This window comes from Zea mays, chromosome 7 (assembly GCF_902167145.1).
Source record: "Zea mays cultivar B73 chromosome 7, Zm-B73-REFERENCE-NAM-5.0, whole genome shotgun sequence".
NCBI classification, from domain to species: Eukaryota; Viridiplantae; Streptophyta; class Magnoliopsida; order Poales; family Poaceae; genus Zea; species Zea mays.
Window position 1 is genome coordinate 98,143,568 of NC_050102.1, and position 17,661 is coordinate 98,161,228.

General features: G+C 44.7%; 1 protein-coding gene across 1 annotated transcript; it reads right to left on the minus strand.

Moving 5' to 3' along the window:
- Positions 1-14,491: 14,491 nt before the first annotated feature.
- LOC103632609 (2'-deoxymugineic-acid 2'-dioxygenase) lies at positions 14,492-15,999 on the minus strand. Its single transcript, XM_008654361.3, has 3 exons — positions 15,676-15,999; positions 15,325-15,575; positions 14,492-15,252 (listed from the first exon to the last, which is right to left on the minus strand). The coding sequence occupies exons 1-3, from the start codon at positions 15,988-15,990 to the stop codon at positions 14,661-14,663; spliced, it is 1,158 nt and encodes a 385-aa protein (XP_008652583.2). The 5' UTR covers positions 15,991-15,999; the 3' UTR covers positions 14,492-14,660.
- Positions 16,000-17,661: the final 1,662 nt, after the last annotated feature.

A 17,661-nucleotide genomic window follows, 5' to 3' on the forward strand; every position in this document is an offset into this window, starting at 1 on the left:
CCACGAGTTAACTGTGATGTTATTCGACATCCACCCTCGTCTTATGTGATAAGAATTTCCAATGACCACTTGTTGGTAAACCTCTTTCTATGTGTTTTACCCAAGAGGTTGCATCTCACATGGTTTTTGTAATTGATATCCATGTGTCCACCATTCTTAACAGACTCAGATAGTACAGTGTTATCAGAAAAAGCAAACTGCACACATGGAACCTTATGTGTTCTTCTGTAAGATATCATCTCTGTTGTTGACATCGTTCATTAACTTAAAATGATAAATGTTATATCTACTAGAGAAATAACCTCTTGAGATAATCGTCTCCGCTTGGAACTAACTTATGCTATCAATGATATGAACAGGGTTATACGCCTCTCTACTCTTTGAAGTCTTTTGTTTCGAATCTCGGGATGAGATTCTTTTAAGGGGGGATGGTTGTAACACCCCTGGTGTTTATATGCCGCTTGACAACGAGTATGGAGTTAAGCGCGGGATATCAATAAATAAAATGGACACTCAGTTCTAATTATTTTCATTTATCATGATTTATATCATGTCTGTCTCCATTTGTCTAAATTTTCCCAAATCTATTTTTTTAAAAATCAGACTTTGGTAATTTTCAGAACATCGAATCCAGTATCGTTTGGGGTTAAGCCATCGACGTCTTGCCCAAACTCTAATCCTTGAAATCGGATTTGGTTCCTTCGACTTCGTTTGAAATTATTTCACGCTTGTGTTGCACGTGTCTCTCTATCACGCGTGGCAAGTGCTAACCGGTGTCTTGACAGTGCACAGCCTCTCGCCCAGGTGAACGATGTGTGATGTCGCTTCCGAAAGGATCATACTTTTGATGTCGCATCGATCTCGCGTATTTATTTCGTGAAATGTCGAGTCTGGTGTCCGTTTAAAATTTATGGATTAAGAGAACGTGAATTTGGAATCCTGACCCACTCTTGTGATCATTGTCCTAAGCAAATGTTATTAGAAGCTTGGCGACAAGAGTGTTGATGCGAGCTTAAATTGGACCGAGATAATTAGAGCCAATTTTGAGTATTCATAATTAATATGTTTCCCTGCTCAGACTGTAGAAGAATTATTGGTTTCAAATTAAATCAAATCAAGCACGGTCTTAATGTATCGACCCTGATGTCGTTCGATTTGATCCATCGACATCTCATCTAAACCTTATCTCATGTACTATCGAATGACTTCGTAGTGATCCGATTCAATTGTACCCCGGTCAGACCCTAGTTTTGGATTTAATATTTTGTGTCTTATTTTGTTGAAGGAAATGGGAGAAAAGAAATTTTGTTCACATAGTTATTTCCACCGCCCTCTCTCTTCCTTATCTTCTCCATGTTTCTTGAGTATTCCACCGCCACCTGATATGTTCCTTGCGTCAAACACCAGCCAACCTCTCTACCCTCACCGTCGCTCTCAGGCCAGAGGCCAATGCCCCTCTCCTCCTCACGGCGCCCTTCTCAAGCATCAGCAGTGGGCTCGCCGTCGTTTCCCCCCAACCCTGGCGTGCATCACCATCCCTCATCCTCATCTCTTCCTCTGCTCCTTCGTTCCTCACTAGCTCGGCCAGGGAGCTCCCTTCCTCTCGCGCCCATCTTCTCCCTGCCCAGACGCACTCGCCCTGGACTCCATGTGTCTCCCCAGCTTCATCTTCCTCAGCTCGCCCAGGCCATGGACATCAGTGAGCTCACCCTAGGTCCCACCTGCATTGACCCTACTCCTCTCCATCCATGGCTACGCTCGGCATCCACATCAAGCCTTGCCCTGGGATCGTCTTCCAACGTCCCCTTCACACCCTTGACTCTAGCTCGCCAGCACCCTCCGTTTGGCCGGCCATGGCCACCTCGCCGAGGCCCCGGCCACGACGTCATCCTAGGTGAGCCCCCTTGCTGTGTCGTTTGCCTGCACCCTCTTTGTTTGATGAAATGGCCAAGTCGATAACTGTCGTCGTTGCTCACAGCTAGCTGTCAAAGTCGTGCCTCGCATACCGCCTATTTGATGAAATGCCCAAACTCGTGGACTGTCAATGCCACGTCCGCTCCCTGTCCTAACACCCTGTCGCAATTTCGTGCGTTGTCGATGAGACATCGATTTTCTTCTATTCAAATAGTACATTGCTTGATGTTAGATTAGGATTTAAAATATACAATTGTGCGAGGAATAGTGATAAATCAGTGGTTGTTGTCAAAATACCGTGTTGCATGTATTGTTATGATTGTATCCATAATTGTAATGGAGTCACATCGTATGATTGAGTTTAAGCTGAGATGTGGTGTATGCATGAGATGTTCTAGTAGATGTATAAATCTAGTATCAGTAAATTGGTTTGATTTGGATAGGTGGATGTATATGCAGGGTGCTTAAATTAGTTCTTCATTTGTGATGCGTGGTCAACTTAATAATGTGAAGGATAACTTATGTATTTTTAATGTCTAGCCGATAGGTGTTAGTATTGATTATGATGAATATCGTTTGTTTGTTTAGGGCTAATGCCTTACTTAAATAGTTACTATATTCTAGATTCCTTGATCGGTGAAATGTCTTGTAGAGTGGAGATTTGCTTATGATTCATTTGTCGTTTGTCACTCTGATTTCATCATGCCATGTCATGCCTTGTGGTTTAAGTGTTCTCTCTTCAAATAGTTAGTAGAGGGTGGTATTGCAGATTTGCAAATTTTTAGACTTTATCCTAGAGTTGTTTCGGGTGTGGGATGTTCACGTAGATGTGGATCATTTAACTCTACTAATTGGTAGTATCCCTCCATGATTTTGCTTGGTCACTGAGTTAATTGTTCTTGTGCTCACAAACAGAAATTTCCTGTGTGTACAGTTTTGATTGCACAACTAATCTAGTGAAGCAAACTACGCTTTCTGTAAAGATGTTCTATATAAAAGTAGTAGGTAACCTCCCCATCTTGCTTGTGTTAAATTTTCGTGACCATAGGTTTAGTAGTTTAGGAGTTATAATTTTTCCAAGTCCAGTTTCAGAATATGTCCAAATTCTTTACAGGTTTCGAAAATTGGATTGTTTGGCTAAGCTAAACTGAGAATCAACCCTTAGTACTTATAAAAGAATTGTATTACTTTTCTTAAGCTTTCCAACACATTTTGGATCACCCTTTTTGGTGGTCTAGAGACCAGGTTATAGCTGTTTGAAGTGTAATCTCTGAATCTGTCTAAATCTAGATAGTTGAGCCTTTATCATGTCTTTTGACTTTGATATGTATTGAATTAACCTGGAATGTTTATACATGAATTGTAGAAAATTCTATTAGCTTTCTAAAAAGTCTAGAATCACCTGATTTGGATGCCTAAGACTCCAGTTATGGATTTTTGAAGTGAGTCACTACCGGAATCCGGGCCTTTGCCGAGTGCTCGGCGCTTTATCGAGTGCCGCACTCGGCAAAGTCCTGCTCTCGGTAATGACGGTGTTTGCCGAGAGCAGGACTCTCGGCACAGGAACACACTCAGCAAAGATTCCTTTGCCGAGTGCCAAACACTCGGCAAAGCGTGGCTCTCGGCAAAGGACTGTCAGCCGCCGTCTAAACCTGACGGCCGTTATCTTCGCCGACAGCAAAGTTTTGGCACTCGACAAAGAATCTTCTTTGCCGAGTGCCCCCCGTTTGACACTCATGAGAGCAAGCTTTGCTCTGTCGAGTGTCACAGCTCGACACTCAACAAAGTAGATTTTTATTTTTTTTATTTTGCCAACCAAACTTTTTATGGTATGTTCTTACACTATGTAGACCTACATGTACTATTTTGGGACAATTATAAAAGTGTTTTCTATAACTACTGGATTTAGTTCGTTTATTTGAATTTCTTTGGAAAATTCATATTTGAACTGCAAGTCACTCGAAACTTGGAAAATCGTGCATGCAAAAATGATATCCATGCTATTTAGCACAAGTTACAATCGATTTCAGTAGCGGACCGGAAACTTCGAGCACCATGCTCACTAAACATGGTTGTGAACTTGCCATCCAGCTGTTTAAAAATTATATAAAACACAAACAAAGTCAGAAAATCATGAAACTTGTCCACATGTCATGATATCATATGTAGAGGCTGTGATAAAAATTTGATAATATTTCGAGAAAGTTGTGAGACAGTATGTGTAGAAACCTAAGAGAACAACACATCAAATCATAGAGTTTCAATGTAGTTCTCTTAGGTTTCTACACATACTGCCTCACAACTTTCTCGAAACATTATCAATTTTTATCACAACCTCTACATATGATATCATGACATGTGGACAAGTTTCATGATTTTCTGACTTTGTATTTTATACAATTTTTAAATAGCTCGATGGCAAGTTCACGACCATGTTTAGTGAGCTTGGTGCTCGAAGTTTCTGGCCCGCTCCTGAAATCGGTCGTAACTTATGCTAAATAGCATGGATATCATTTTTGCATGCACGGTTTTCCAAGTTTCGAGTGACTTGCAGTTAAAATGTGAATTTTCCGAAGAAATTCAAATAAATGAACTAAATCCAGTAGTTATAGAAAACACTTTTATTATTGTCCTAAAATGGTACATGTAGGTCTACATAGTGTAGGAATATACCACAAAAAGTTTGGTTGGCAAAATAAAAAAAATAAAAATCTACTTTGCCGAGTGCCCAAGGAAGACACTCGGCATAGCTTGCTCTGCCGAGTGTCATAAGGTGGCACTCGCCACATAATGCTTTGCCGAGTGTCTGCCGTGGGGCACTCGGCAAAGTAGATTTTTAAATACTTTGCCGAGTGCTTTTCAGTGGACACTCGACAAAGACATCTTTGCCGAGTGCCGGATCCAGGGCACTCGGAAAAGTATATTTTTTAATTTTTTAAAAAAATCTTTGCCGAGTGCTAGATCATGGGCACTCGGCAAAGACGTTACATTTACAGAGCGCGCGACCCTCTCCTTCTCCTTCTCCTTTCCTTCTCCTTCCACTCTCAATCTCAACAACGCCCGCCGCCACCACCGTCCCCGTCCTCCCCGCCCGCCACCAATGCCGTCCAGCAGCCCCACGCGTCCGGCCTGCCGCCGCCCGGCCGCCCACGCGCCTCTCTGCGCCTGCCGTCCCACCACCGCCGACCAGCCGCCCCCACACGCCCAGCCACCCACGCGCCTCCCTACGCCCGGCTCACCGCCGCCCGACCGTCCACGCGCAATTGCCGTCCGGCCACCCCCGCATCCACCATCAATGCCGGCCCCGGCCTCGATTACGTATTATTTTGTACTACTACTCTACAATTACTTGTATATATATGATGTTCAAAATATCGCATATGCATTTCGTTATTCGACTAAATCTATAGGAAAATAACAATATTTATTATACTAATTTGAGTCTAAAATCCTAAACCCTGTGATAGATGTGGTTCGACTACTTGTATATATGATGTCCAATGCATTGCATATATGCCATTGTGTCGTTGATATACCTGTGGATGTCAGCCATCGTGCTGCTACTTTTATTTGCAGGTTTTGGAAACCTCCCCGTGTAGGGGAGGTGCTGCCGATTTTTTTGTCGATATATGTTAGAGGATGGAGGACCGTGAGTGGATGTACATGGGCCGTGTAGGAAGGAATGATGTTACCTCTGAATGGATTAGAAAGACCGATGATTTCGTGGAACGGGCATATGGTGAAGCTGCTAAAGAAGTGAGTCTAGTCCCATGCCCGTGCAGCAATGTGCCAACCGGAAAAGAAAATCAAAGAAGTACATGGTAGAACATATTTGGAAGAATGAATTTACGCCGGCTATACTCGGTGGATCTTTCATGGTGAAGCACATCGTACGAGAGAGGGGGTGCTGAGACAATGCGTCGAGCATTATGATGCTGATGCGGGGGTAGCGGATATGCTGAACGACTATCACGAGGCACAGTACGTCGGAGGATGTAAGGATGACGAGCCAGAGCCGACCGCAAAGGCATTCTACGACATGTTTGACGCGGCACAGAAGCCCCTTCACGGCCAGACAAAGGTTTCTCAACTTGATGCCATTGGGCGTGTAATGGCGTTCAAGTCGCAGTACAACATGAGTCGAGACACATTCAATGGCTTGTTGATGGTTATAGGGAGCCTGCTTCCGGAGGATCACGTTCTGCCAAAGAGCATGTACGAGTCACAGAAACTCCTTCGTGCACTCAAGATGACGTATGAGCAGATACATGCTTGTCCGAAGGGCTGCGTGCTATTTCAGAAAGAATACGCAGAGGCAAAGTACTGTTCGAAGTGTAAATCGTCTAGGTTTATGGAGGTAGACTCTGGTGATGGACAGAAGAGGCAGCTCGACATCCCCTTAACAATCATACGACACCTTCCATTCATACCGAGGATACAGCGTTTATACATGATCGAGAAATCCGCAAAACAGATGACATGGCACAAAAATGGAAAACGATACAACCATGACAAGATGGTGCACACATCTGATGGTGAAGCATGGAAACACTTTGGTGCCATTCACCATGAGAAAGCCGAAGAGGCTCGTAATGTACGTGTTGCGCTGGCCATAGATGAGTTCAATCCCTATGGAACGAGAGCTGCCCCGTACACATGTTGGCCCGTGTTTATTATCCCAATCAATCTCCCCCTGGAGTGTGCTTTCAAAGGCAGAATATATTTGTGTCATTGATAATTCCTGGACACCCGGGGAATAAAATGGGCGTGTACATGGAACCTTTGATCGATGAATTGGTACATGCTTGGGAGGAAGGGGTATGGACGTATGACCGAGCTACGAAGACAAACTTCAAAATGCATGTTTGGTACCAGTACTCCATGCATGACTTACCGACGTATGGGCTATTCTGCGTTTGGTGTGTTCACGGTAAGTTCTCATGCCCAGTTTGCACGCAAGCTCTTAGGTTCATTTGGTTGAAAAAGGGTGGCAAATATTCGTCCTTCGATAAACATCGACAATTTCTCCCTCCTGACCATCCATTCCGCCTAGACATCAAGAACTTTACGAAAGGTGTCGTAGTGACAGACCGCCCACCTGCAACGATGACTGGTGCCGAAATTTGTCAATAGATAGATGGGCTCGTGGCCAATACAGAAGATGGTTTTCTAGGATATGGTGAGCAGCATATGTGGACACATAAGTCGGGCTTGACTCGGCTCCCCTATTATGACGAACTGCTCCTTCCACAAAACATTGATGTGATGCACACTGAAAAGAATGTTGCCGAGGCACTTTAGGCAACAATTATGGACATTGCTGATAAGTCAAAGGATAACATAAAGGCAAGAGTGGATCTGGAAGCGTTATGTGATAGACCAAACCAAGAGATGAAGCCGCCAAGTGGTGGAAAGACATGGAGAAGGCCTAAGGCCGATTTCGTCCTAAGCAGGGCCCAGAGGAAGGAAGTACTTCAGTGGATCAAGATGTTGATGTTCCCTGATGGGTATGCAGCTAACCTGAGTAGGGGGTGAACTTATCTACTCTGCAAGTCTTAGGGATGAAGAGTCATCACTTCCACATATGGATTGAACGGATTCTTCCTGCGATGGTTCGAGGCTATGTTCTTGAGCATGTTTGGCTAGCGCTTTCAGAGTTGAGCTATTTCTTCCATCAGCTTTGTGCAAAAGAGTTATCTCGGACCGTGGTTGTAGACATGCAAATATTGGCACTTGTGTTACTGTGTAAGCTTGAGAAGATATTTCCACCCGACTTCTTTAATCCAATGCAGCATTTGATTCTTCATCTCCCCTATGAGGCACGAATGGGTGGCCCGTGCAGGGATGTTGGTGCTATCCAATCGAGAGATGTTTAAAAACTATTCGAAAGAAATGTAGAAATAAATGCAAAATTGAGGCTTCCTTTGTAGAGGCATACATTCTAGAGGAGGTTTTAAACTTCACAACAACTTACTATGGTGACAAACTGCTGAGCGTGCATAATCCACCCCCTCGTTACAATGATGGCAGCAATGAATCGAACCTCTGCATATTTTGAGGCCAACTCGGAAGCGCAAGTGGCTCAACCACCAAGACCCTGACACATGAAGAGTGGGGGCATATCATGCTATATGTATTGACCAACCTTGAAGAGGTGACGCCATACATGGAACAATTTCTTTATGAAGTCTAGCGTCGATGAAGGGACCTAACTCCACAGGAATATGATACTCTTCTTAGAAAGGGTGCGAGAAATGGATTGCCCGATTTCATTTCCTGGTTCAAACGTAAGGTACGTGCTTAGTTTGTCAAAGAGATATGTCTATAAACTCAATTTAGCGTCTTTTAACCTGCGAATACCTGCAGGGCCAAAGAGATCCATCTATGAGTGTCGAGTTGAGACAAGTTGCCAACGACTTTGCTTATAGGGTCAAGAAATATTCTGGGTATGACATCAATGGATACCATTTTCGCACAACAAACTACGACCAAAGTTGGCCTAATTGGAAAACAACGTGTTCTGGAGTCTTTACGCCCGGCCTTGACGACGTCGATTATTTTGGACGAATTGAAGAAATATATGAACTCAATTTTTATGGTTCCAAACCTCTTACTCTAGTGATATTCAAATGTCACTGGTTTGACCCTCAAGTTGCGAGACAGACACATTCTAATCTTGGGATAGTCGAAATTCGACAAGATTCCACCTTACCAGTAGACGATGTCTATATCGTGGCCCAATAGGCCACACAAGTGTATTATCTCCCATATGCGTGCCAAACGAAAGAACATCTTAAGGGTTGGGATGTTGTGTATAAGATATCGCCGCACGGGATATTACCTGTTCCTAACGATGAAGATTATAACTTAGACCCGAACACATATGATGGAGAGTTCTTCCAAGAAGATGGGCTAGAAGGGCGATTTGAGATAGACTTAACCGAAGCTATCGGAATGGACGTAGATATTGAAATGGTTGTTGATGAGGAGGATGATGAGGTGCAAAATGAGATTGACTTAGTAATCCTTGAAGGCAATGACATTAATGATGAACTTGCACCTTCAGATGGTGTTGACTATGAAATGGTTGATAGTGATGATGAGAGTTATGATCCGGCTAACCCCGACACATATGAAGATTATTTTTAATCGATGTAATGCTATAGGTTTTTTTATTTCACACCTGTTTTTAAATACATCTTTTTATATGTGCTTATTTGTTTACTCTTAATTGAAGGTTGTTGGACAAAGATGGTGGGCGGTTGGCTGAGGAGAAGGAGGGGGAGGAGGAGCAGGACGGCGGACGAGGTACAGCAGGCGGCGCAGCAGGACAACCTTGTCTAGCAGCAGGCGGCATAGCAAGACGACGACGACCACCAGCAGGATGATGACGACGCTCAGCAGGATGCCTCAGGTTCTGGCGCCTCAAGTTTGAGGAGCGTCTACCTGCGAGGTCCCGCGAGTCTCCCTAAGCGTCCCATACATCGGGGGACAGGCGACCGCTGATTCGGCCGGATGGGAAGAGGCATGTAACTTTATGTTCTTCATTCTTGTTCATATTATGTGTTCAAAATCATAATATAAACTAATACTTTTTATTTATCAATTGGACAGGTCTTGGACGGTTGTGGAGAATGCTGGGAGTCATCGTCGCAACCCCAATGGCATCATTGGCCTGCTGTGTAGGGAACACTTCCCTGGACTGGTTGAGTACGCCGGAGTGACGGGCCCAGCCTACACCTTCGACCATTACGCCGTCGTCCCTGATGCAGTAGACCGGGATGGCCGTCAATTCAATAATAAGGCGGAGCGGGTGAAGCAAGAGTTGTGGGTAAGTCTTAATATAATGTAAAATATGTCGCATTTGTTGCACATTCTTGAAATAATGTATCGATACATCGTTTTTGTATGCACGGTTTCTTTAGATGCGAGGCTGGATACGAGACTAGGGCGGATGTGGTAGCCACCACAAGCTGTAAGAAGCTCGTCGTGGACATGCAATATGAGGCCCGAATCAAGGCCATCGTCAGCTACCACGGCTCCGTCCTTGGGGAGAAGGTGACCAAGCAGCAAGCCCGAACCATGTCGTTGACCAGGGACCAGTACCTACAGGTAAAGTCATGCATGTTTGGTACCAGTACTCCATGCATGAATTTAATTTTATCTTCTGATATGGAGTGTACGTGTTTACTTTGTAGATGATTCCATATTGGTGTGCCGCACATCCTCTGTGCTGGGAGCAGATGGTGGATAGGTGGTGCTTGCCTGAGTGGGACGAGGCGCACAACGCTTGTCGAGAACGATGTTTGATGATGCAAGGCCCCTCCCACCACCAAGACAGCCGCAGCCTAGGCCAATATGCAGAAGCATGGGTACGCCCTCTTTTTTATTTAGGTATATAGCACTGGATTAGATATTATTTATAACTACCTCGTTGGTTTTCTTGCAATCGGCGTCACATGGTGGCCGGCCTTGCTCCATCTTCTCGGCCTATGCTATGGCCCATAAGGGCAAGGCGACGTCCGACGTCACCTACAACCCGGATGACGGGCCCGAGGCGTACACAACCCCGCCGTCTACAACCGCCTTCATGACTACACCGCCATGGCGCAGGAGGTCATTGGCCCAGAATACGATCCGAGCACCGAGCAGATCGACCCCGATGTCCTCTGAGGGTCGGAGGAGGCAAGAGACATGGGCAGTACTGGATTGCCGACGGGGCAATCGACTTGTCGTCCACTCCCACTCTCTCAGGTGCGAGCAAGGAGCATGGGCTCAAGTCTAGCCATACGACTTTGGCACGACAGCTCATAGCATCGCATACATCAACTCGAGGTTAGTGCTTCTATAACTCATTATTTCTTGAGTTATATACATTCTCTTTGAGTTACTATAACATTAGCTTGGAATATTACAGACCCAGCTAGAAGAAGAGAGGAGGGAACGTCAAGAGATGGAGGCGAGGATGATGGCGGAGCGGGAGGCGGAGCAGGAGGCCCACCTGGCAGATCAGCAGAGGATGGCAGAGATGTTTCAATACATGCAGAGCCTTGGCGCCGCACAGGGTTTCGCTCTGCCACCTCAATTGTTCCCTACATTTGACCCTACACTGTTCCATACTCGTGCGAGTATCAAAATTGTAGTTAGATGTTGCTATTGCATCTGGTATAACATATGCAATCTCTACTCTGTGCAGGGCCAATCTGGGGCGGCATCCAACAACCCTCAAGGATCGCCCGACCCATCGCCGCACTAGTCCAGTCGCCCACCTCGATGAGAGTTATGTTCTTAGTGTTGAGACTTCAGAATTGTGTTGAATACTTATGTTTGTGTTGGATACTTATGCCAGAGCTTGAGACTTATGTTTGTGTTGGATATTTATGTCAGTGATGATATCTGTGATGTATATATGTGATATCTGTGATGTATATGTGGTATCTTTTGTTTGTTTGGATGAAATAGAAAAAACAAATAAAAAAGGTGTATACTGGTCACTTTGCCAAGTGTCAGGGTCATAGCACTCGGCAGAGAAGCAATACCTAGGCACCGGTATAGCTTCTTTGCTGAGTGTTGTGGCCCTGACATTCGGCAAAGAGGCAAGCTTTGCCAAGTGTCTCCTAGAGCACTCGACAAAGAACCTGACAAAGGGACCCGCTAGTGGATCCTTTGCCGAGTGCAGGTCGGTAGACACTCGACAAAGAGGTAACTTCTTTGTCGAGTGTATTAGGAGACACTCGGCAAAGGCGCCGTCTTTGCTAAGTGTCACCTAGAACACTCGGTAAAGCCACCGTCTCCGTCACCCGTCTCCGTGACAGCCGCTTTTCTTGGTGATGTTGATGAACGAATCTCAAGGTGATGTTGATGAACGAACCTAAAGATTGGATGATCTGATCAAGTACCAGGATGGAAGATGCTCACCAAGTAGTCATCATCTAACAACACTAACCTAGTGTTATCCCAGGCAAGCCCCGGTGCATTTGCCACCTCCGTGTTGTTATAAAACTTTTATCTCTTATATGCTGCATTAGGTGAAAGGAGTTGAGTGATGAAACAATTGATGCATTGCCATTCCTTGGAATTTGATTATCTTCCTTGATACCTGTTTTATAAAGAAAACTATTGAGGCTTAGCCCTACTTAGAAAAACTAAAAGTTGTTTCTTTTAAAAAGAATGATGTGTAACACTAGATATGGGTTTTATGATAAGGAACTTGTAGTAATGAAGGCATGACTCGCGATGATGAATTCATTATTCAAGTATTGTACCTCTGTCAGGTACATGGTTTTGGGAGGTAAATAATAATGTGAGACCAGACATTGAGCAGGAAAGGTCGTCCGTCTGTGTCGTATAAGGACCGCATGATTGTTGGCTTGCTGATCTAGGACCCTTTAACTGGCCACATGCCTCATCATGGGTTAGCTTAGCCTCGGCCAGACCAATACTAGAACAGCTCGCATGCACTGGGAGTGGGGAGATGGCGGGAGTAACGTGTGCCCACCTGGCAACTGGCTGGATGGTGGGGTACTATGCTCTCGGGTTGCGCGAACCTGTTCTGGTCTTGAGAAACCCGATGGCGAGTTGACATATGCAAGGGTTAAGTGCTACATATGTCGTGTGGTTGGAGATCCCCATCTGGGTATTAATCGATTCGGATCGCCGAACTTCTCAGATATGAAGACTAGATCTTCGCCCCTCATCGTAGATAACAAGTGAAACTAAAGCTGTTAAAATGAAGCTAGTGTAGGACAAGTGAATGCTCTAGATTAGGCAAATCTAGATTCAGGAAAAGTACTTAATTTGTGAAGTAAAAGTTTGGCATAAGGATCCACTAGCAGTAAGTTTTTTGCAAAACTGAGTCTTTGAAATTTGGTAAGCTTTACCTTGATTCCCAACAAACCAGCATACCCTTAAGAGACTTTTCTTTAGTCGGGTAAGTCTTGCTGAGTAATTGCATACTAAGGGTTTTATTCTCTTTGTTGCTACAGGTTACGAGTCACTTTGATTGTGATTGATGTTAAGTGCCGGTGGGCTCGGCCTTCTTCAATAAGTATATCCCGTCTTTAGCTTCTTTATTGTGGATTGTCACTTAAGCTAGCATGTATTTTAAAACTTATAACTATTTTATACATTCAAATTGGAATCTTTTGAATCAATTGCTTTTATAATCAACTCCAATGATATACATTGTAATGTTGTTATAACTTGTAAATGTTGTAACTTGTAACCATTTTGTAATAAAGAATTTCCGCTGTAAATGTTGGTGTGTGATTTGTGTTTACTTAATCCTGCGATCTTGGCGGTAAGTGTTTATCCGGGGTCCTTGGGACACTCGGACAAATCCTGTTAAGTTATTTGGTGTACATGCATAACCATCTGAGGTCTTTGAGACGATGATAGGTGCATGTGGGCCCGATAACTTGGGAGGTTCTAAGACACAGCGGATAGTCTGGTGCATATGCAGACAGGAGAGGCTGGGAGCTTCCAAATAAATCTCTAACGGCTCCTAGGCCTTTTGGGCTATAAAAGGGACCACTAGGCGCATGGAGCAGTACACAAAGCACACTTTGAGCACACTATAACTCCGAGACTCCGCGACCACGCCTTCAAAGTGTTCTAGAGAGATTTGAGCATATTTCTTGAGTCGTTACTCTGTCATTTTATTGATGCGCTCTCTTATTTGCACTTATACTTGTTGTTGTTGCATTGTGCTTTTGTGTGCAAATTCTATTCCCTCCCTTATTCTCGTTTTGATTGTGATCACTTGTGTAAGTCGTGAGAAACTCCAACTTATGAAGATTCCTCACAACCGGGATATTGTGAAACATAAGGAAAACTGTGGTACTCAAGTTTGATCTTTGGATCACTTGATACTTTGAGAGGGGTTGAGTGCAACCCTCGTCCATTGGGACGCCACAACATTGAGTAGGCAAGCATATTATGCTTGACCGAACCACAGGATAAAAATTACCGTGTCTCTTGTGCCATTTACCCTATTGTAATTTTTATCTCTCCATCGTTCCAATTCTTCACTTGCGATATTGCTTTAAGTCTAAATTAAATCTAGATAGAGAAATCAAGTGAAATGAACTTCTCTCTTCTCTCTACTCTCAGACTTGGTTTTAATTCTCTCCAATTCACAATTTAGACCAAGTTTGTGTGGCTTGAGTTAAGTTTTGCAGGATCACCTATTCACCGGCCCCCTCCAGATGCTCACACCAGCCCCAGGGGCGGACCGTCTGGCTTAATGCAGGGAAGACCCGCTCCTGCTGCAGGGTCACAGACTGTCTGGCCCTGTGCCACGGACCATCCGCGCCGCCATAGAGAGCCCACCAAATAGAACAAACCCTAGTGTTTGGCCTCGATTCGGAGCCAACATGGTGGTAATGGGCTATAGATTTTTCACTATAAAATTTACGGATCAAATTGGATTAGGATCAAGCTCTATTTCTATTTATTTTGAACTAAAGTTTTTAAGGGTCCTAACTTATTATGAATAAATATTTGGATCATGATCTATTACCTCCCCTAAATGTAGCTCATCTGTTTGGCGGTTAGTATAGACAGAACAGATTATTGCTTGCAGGAGCAACAGCTTTCTATTGGACATTCTCACTAAAAATGATTTATCCTTAAACAAATGCCAACCAAAAAGCTTTTTCATATCATCAGCTGGAAATATAATGTATACATACATTATATTTTTCTTCTCATTATTTTTCGCTTCATACGAGCATTGTAGTAGTAGTTTATATCTCCTTTTGCGTGTTCCTAAGATTAGTTCTTTGATTAATGGATGATCCCAATTTGACGACATTGTAAGTGCGCTTGAATTCGTGAAACTTGAGGGTTCGGTAGCACGGCGGATTCTCCTGACTAAGGAACTTCTCCGCAGGCCCGACGAGACAATCTTCGGTCGGCGCGACGAACAACGCCACAGACGTCCGCGCCATGGCTGAGTTGGTCATCACTCGGTGCTCGATGCTCCTGAGAACTCCATTCGTCACAACCTCGAGCTGTTGGCCCAGGTTGACGACCAGGGCGTGCGGCACGGTCGGGTCGGCGACGACCTTGACCCACTCGCCCTTGTAGACGACCTCGAGGCCAGGGACCGGGCCAGGGAGGAGCACTGCGATGAGGTCCCGGTCGCAGTGCGGCGGCAGGCCGAGGGTGACGCTCGGGTTAGGGCATGGCGGGTAGTGGTTGATGTCGAGGGTCACGTCGCCGCCGGTGAGGTCCCCTTCGAAGTAGTCGTGCTGGAGGCCCAGGCCCTCGCACAGTAGCCGCAGCAGGTCCATTGCCAAGCCTCTCGTCAGAACGGTGAAGTTCTCAGCAACCTCCCTGAAATGTAAGAGCAGCATGCAGGTCGACATCTTTCGTCTTGGTATGAGCGAAGGATTTCCTCTTCCTTACCGGAGCCTGCGGGGCTTGTCGGGCCAGTCCTTGATGCGATCACCGGCGCCGAAGTCGTAGGCGAAGCGGAGGCAGTCTCGCCAGTACTTCTCGCCGCCGGTCTCGTAGGTGGTGCCGGAGAAAAGCCGGGTGGCCTTGTTTGCGTCCTCTGAGTAAAAAGGCAACTTCTCCTCCGCCGGCAGCCGGAAGAACTCCTCGCCCACCGCCGCCATCTCCAGCAACGCCTGCTCAGAGATGCCATGGTTGACCACCTGTATCACCACACCGTACCTACATATTCAGCTCTCGCGACGACGCAATAAACATGCTTGGTTTAGTTTGGATCGGAGTACGTAGTGGCTAGTAGCTAGCCTGGAAGAAACCGAGGTCTTTGCCGGCGTCGAGCATGGCACGGCGAACCTCGTCTCGGCTGCACGACATGTCGATGACGGGTAGAGAGACGGCAGCGGAGGTTGCCGGCGGGACCTGGTCGGCCGGGAAGACGAAGCAGTCCGGAAGGGACGTGCGGGACGTGGTCGAGTGGAGCAGCTTCTCCATGGCCATGGATGATGATCCGTACGTAGCGCACAACAACAGATTAGAGATTCTTGTGAATTGCACCACAATGGTGTGGTATGGTATTTGTTCAGCGTGGTGGAGTGAAGATCTCTTCATTCGCTGATACATACATATTATACTGTCCTTATTTATTTGCGTATACTTGCTAGTGGTCAGTCAAGTCCTCGAGTGTTTTCTGGGGTAGAACTCAACTGCTCTAAGGTCTCAAACAAGATTTTGTGGTGCTGCTGTCGCTGTCGGGCTCAATATTTGCAAGGCTAGCTTTCTGCATATATCCATTTTTTTACACAAATTCTACCATTCACATGAATGATTATATTTCGTATCATTTCAGTTGGCGGCAGATCCTTTATTTTCCACCGAGTGAGCTAATGGCGGCTTAGGAAAGGGGGGCCAACGAAATAATCATCCCGCGGGCCGGGTGCTACGGAGTCATCGTCATTATATATTGCATTGCAAGTTGAGGAGTGATGATCGTCATCATCATTGGCATCACCATCCAGACAAATTTGTTGATCAGATTGATCTTTTGAATCAGGAGTATATATCTATTCTACAATGGTAGTTTTTTTGTCTCTACATTCTCAGCATGGGCCATTCAAACGTTAGACAAGTTTGTTGGTCACTCGTTCTCAATTGCTATGGACGATTAAAAACAAGACAACACAATGTTAGAAAGGTAATTAACATTCGTCTTCAATTTGTTATCCCTTTTCGATAACCCTTCGCAGAGAAAGGTTAATGCTTGACAAAATGAATCATACGAAAGTATAGAAGTGAATATACAAAGGATACGAAGAAGTTAAACATGATAATTCGTCTCAGACGTTTAAACCCTTTATTTCCTCCTCCATACAGAACACGTTTACAATCGTACCTTCGGCTTCTTGATGTAAGCTAAAGCGAAGGTGCTTTAGAGGATAAATTACACATGACAATTGTCGGCCTCCAAAAGGTACTTTATGTATGACACTGTTTATCTATTTATAGGGTAACGTACAACTTCATATGAAATTACAAATATGTCTATAAGAACGGTATGTATGGTACACAAATGATGTGAGGGCAATATTGTATTATGCCTTTAGCATTCTGGATGACACCTTCTCGCGGCTTTGTTGATCTTTTATCTTCGTCTTCTTGTATTGTTATGACGAAGCTATCAACTTCGTCTTTCTTCCCGCCCTGCTCCGAAGGTGTTTTGCCGTTGAAGCTCTTGCGACACTTATTGACACGTAGACAACCAACAGTTAAATGTGTTTTTGAGGACCTTCGAAAGATGAAGGCCCCCAACAGTAGGCTCTCGCAGTATTAGTTTGTTTACTTGTAACAAACTTAAACTGCGAAATGAACAGAGGCCTGATGTCGAAGGTTCGAAAAACACCTTCTTGTCACTAGGATAGCGAAACTTTCTGAATAGTGGGACCACTCTGTAGTGGTTTTTGCATATAAATATTGTAACACCCCAGGTGTACTTAGGGTTTTCACTCAAGACTACACAAGCCAAGCCCATCTTCCCATGTGACTTAACTTGAGTAAAGGAATCCAAACTTTGAAATCAAGATTCTAGATAAGTGCAACCTAGCTTAGGTGTCATGCCTTGGCTTGTTATGCACATTTAAGGGGGAGAATTGCCCAAACCCTAATTCAAACCCCTTTGGACAATTGGAGTACTATAGGTAAGTATGGCCAAAAAGTTATGAAAACCACTTGATCATGTCTTGGGCCAATTATAAAAGATGTAGTGCACTTAATACCCTACAAATAATAGTAAGAAAG